Source organism: Cryptomeria japonica, unplaced genomic scaffold (genome assembly GCF_030272615.1).
Source record: "Cryptomeria japonica unplaced genomic scaffold, Sugi_1.0 HiC_scaffold_1179, whole genome shotgun sequence".
Taxonomy (NCBI): domain Eukaryota; kingdom Viridiplantae; phylum Streptophyta; class Pinopsida; order Cupressales; family Cupressaceae; genus Cryptomeria; species Cryptomeria japonica.
The window spans coordinates 35,674-38,425 of record NW_026729767.1 but is presented as its reverse complement, the minus strand read 5'-3'; the positions used below and the strand labels follow the sequence as shown (position 1 = coordinate 38,425).

Below are 2,752 nucleotides of genomic sequence, written 5' to 3'. Positions count from 1 at the left end.
ATACCCATACTTGTTGATTTAACATGTCCATTTTTTTGGACAACATTGCACCAATTGTTGTAACTTTAACGTTTTTATTCCTATGATGACTACCCATAATTGAATGTAATGTACCCTTAGTTGTAAAAATCAACCAATCATGTGATGCCACATAGTTGCACAAGTATGTGAGCCTCTTTTTGCATGACTATTGGTCTCACCTTTTTTGGGGGTTGTTTTGGACACCTTGATAAAAAGAATTTTGATGTGGCCCTGAAACCTTAGATATAAGTAGAGGACTTGCCAAGTAAAATAATGTACAAAATTGGAAGTGATTTGAAATTTCTATGGTCGATTTTGAGAAGCACAAAGTATTAGAGAGAAAGAGAAATATTGCATGAAAGTTATGGAAAGGAGTTGAGGGTTGAAGAAAAATAGGATCTTAGAATGTTGGTTCTAGGTAATAAGTATCATCTTTGCACTTGTGATCCACATGATGAAGTTATAGGTCATGGTGTTAAAACCTAGGGAAGACAAAATGGAAAAAAAATCTTAAACATGAAAAAGTTCTAACTAACCAAGGGCTTGACCAAGGAAATAAGAAGGAAGAAATGAGATAAACAAGAAAAATAAGGATAATCATCCCAAACTAACAATTTAAATTAGTCTTTAGTGAATGATTAAGATCTAGGGTTTAGGAATGAATGACCACAAACTAGAAGAAGGAAAAAATAATGAGAAAACAACTAGAAAAGGAAAAGAGAAAAGGTGGAAAGGGAGAATGAAAGAAAGGGAAATATTTCCTTAATAAGTGTAAAGGAAATAAATGATATGAATTAAGAATGAGAGAACATAATGGAAGGTACTTGAGAACACAACCAATGAATTAAAAATCTAAGAAAATGGGAGAAAGATGACAAGTAGTAGTTTGTAGGGTTTTCAAGGATGTGGGGTGAAGTAATAGTGATTGCCAATGAAATAAATAGCTTGCAAGGGGTACAAAGTTTGTTATGTCATAAATTTATAAATATAGATATACGTAGGAAGGAGAAATGCTCAAAGCTAAGGAACATGAGGAACCAAAAACTTGGAACTAGGTTGCAAGTTCCAATTGAGACGTACAATTTGAGAAATAAGAAATAGAATAAAAGAAGGAAATAATGCTAAATATTTGGGGTTGGGAGCTGGTTGGAACCAAAAACTTGGAACTAAATTCCATGTTGAAAGTATCCTTGAACATTCAACTCTTACAAGAATGATTTAGTTACATTAAATTGAGGTTATTAAAAATGGAAGAAAACATTCTAGGAATGGTAACCTATAACACACCACAACAAATGTAGAAAAACAAGACCTACTCCTACTTTAGAAGAGGCAATGTGAAATCAAGATGATACAACAAAAAAACCTCAAAAAACTCCTCCTCTCTCTACATTAGTTCTTTTACAATATTGACTTTGTTACAATGTTTTTTTCGTTTCTTCATTTTGTATGATATTTGGATGCTTTCTTTCTATGTTAGGTTTATCCACATCTTACATTTTTTATCTTATTTTTTACTACGTATTTTGAAATATATTTTATATTATTATTTTTTATTTTACTTTTTCATTTTCACTTCTCATTATATGTTGTAGCATGTCTCCCTTCTCTACTTAAATTTGGGACAAAATTACAATCATATGACAGTTTTTCTCATCAAATAATAGATCATTGAATTTAATTAGAAATATTTATAAAAAAAATAACTACACAATTATTACCAAAAACCTTCACAATCATTTACATAAAATATAAAAATATAATATCTATTAGAAAAATTGAAAAAATCAGAACATTTATATTTCTAATTATATAAAAGTAAAAATTATGAAGATAATGACATGGTTTAGTATCAAACTAAAATTCTATAACAGTAAAAAAGCAACCCACATAACTATCTTATCTATCTCAAGCCTATTATCTCTATTAAATATTCAATAAATTGATTTCACAAAATTACTTGGAATTCTTCGACCATTTCATATTTAACATTTTTGCACCAAATACATTTTAATAACTTTAAAACTGAAGTAGGGTGCAACTGAACAATTGTGACCGAAACCAGCTTTATTATATAATTCATAGCATATATTTGCTACTTCTGCTGAAGATCTAGATGAAACTAGAACCCCTTAATTCTCAGGTCCATGGCCATGGCCAGGAGGACCGTACCCACCTCTCCCACCACCATGCCCACCACCACCATACCCACCGTGCCCTCCACCACCATGTCCTCCACCGCCATACCCACCGTGGCCTCCACCACCATGTCCTCCACCGCCATACCCACCATGTCCACCGCCACCATGACCTCCACCACCATACCCACCACCACCATGACCTCCACCACCATACCCACCACCACCGTGCCCACCATTATAATACTTCTCTTCCGCCACCGCACCGTCGATCAGGGTCGATACAAATATGAGGCCCAGCAAAATATAGCATATCATCTTCGTAGGAGACGCCATTACTAACTCCCAAACATGCACAGATAAACAACTAGGTCTGAGAAGCTCTAGAATGGCGTTTCCTATTTATAGGCTTTCAACACGCCAGTGTATCACTCAAATGATCTACATTACCACCAGGAAAAATAATTGTACATGAGATAGTTGATAATTTTACTAGGAGATATTTTTGTGTGCTTTTTATAATGTTTGATAAACTATGCCGGTCCCGTGAAACCCTAAGTTTTTGACATTGAAGGATATTTGATATTATCCTC

The 2,752-nt window shown here is 33.6% G+C and overlaps 1 protein-coding gene across 1 annotated transcript; it reads right to left on the bottom strand.

Annotated features, from left to right (window-relative positions):
• Positions 1 to 2,153: 2,153 nt before the first annotated feature.
• On the bottom strand, positions 2,154 to 2,495 carry LOC131054413 (uncharacterized). The gene has a single exon (XM_057988927.1). It carries the CDS (start codon positions 2,493 to 2,495, stop codon positions 2,154 to 2,156), a length of 342 nt encoding a protein of 113 aa, XP_057844910.1.
• Between the last annotated feature and the right edge of the window lie 257 nt (positions 2,496 to 2,752).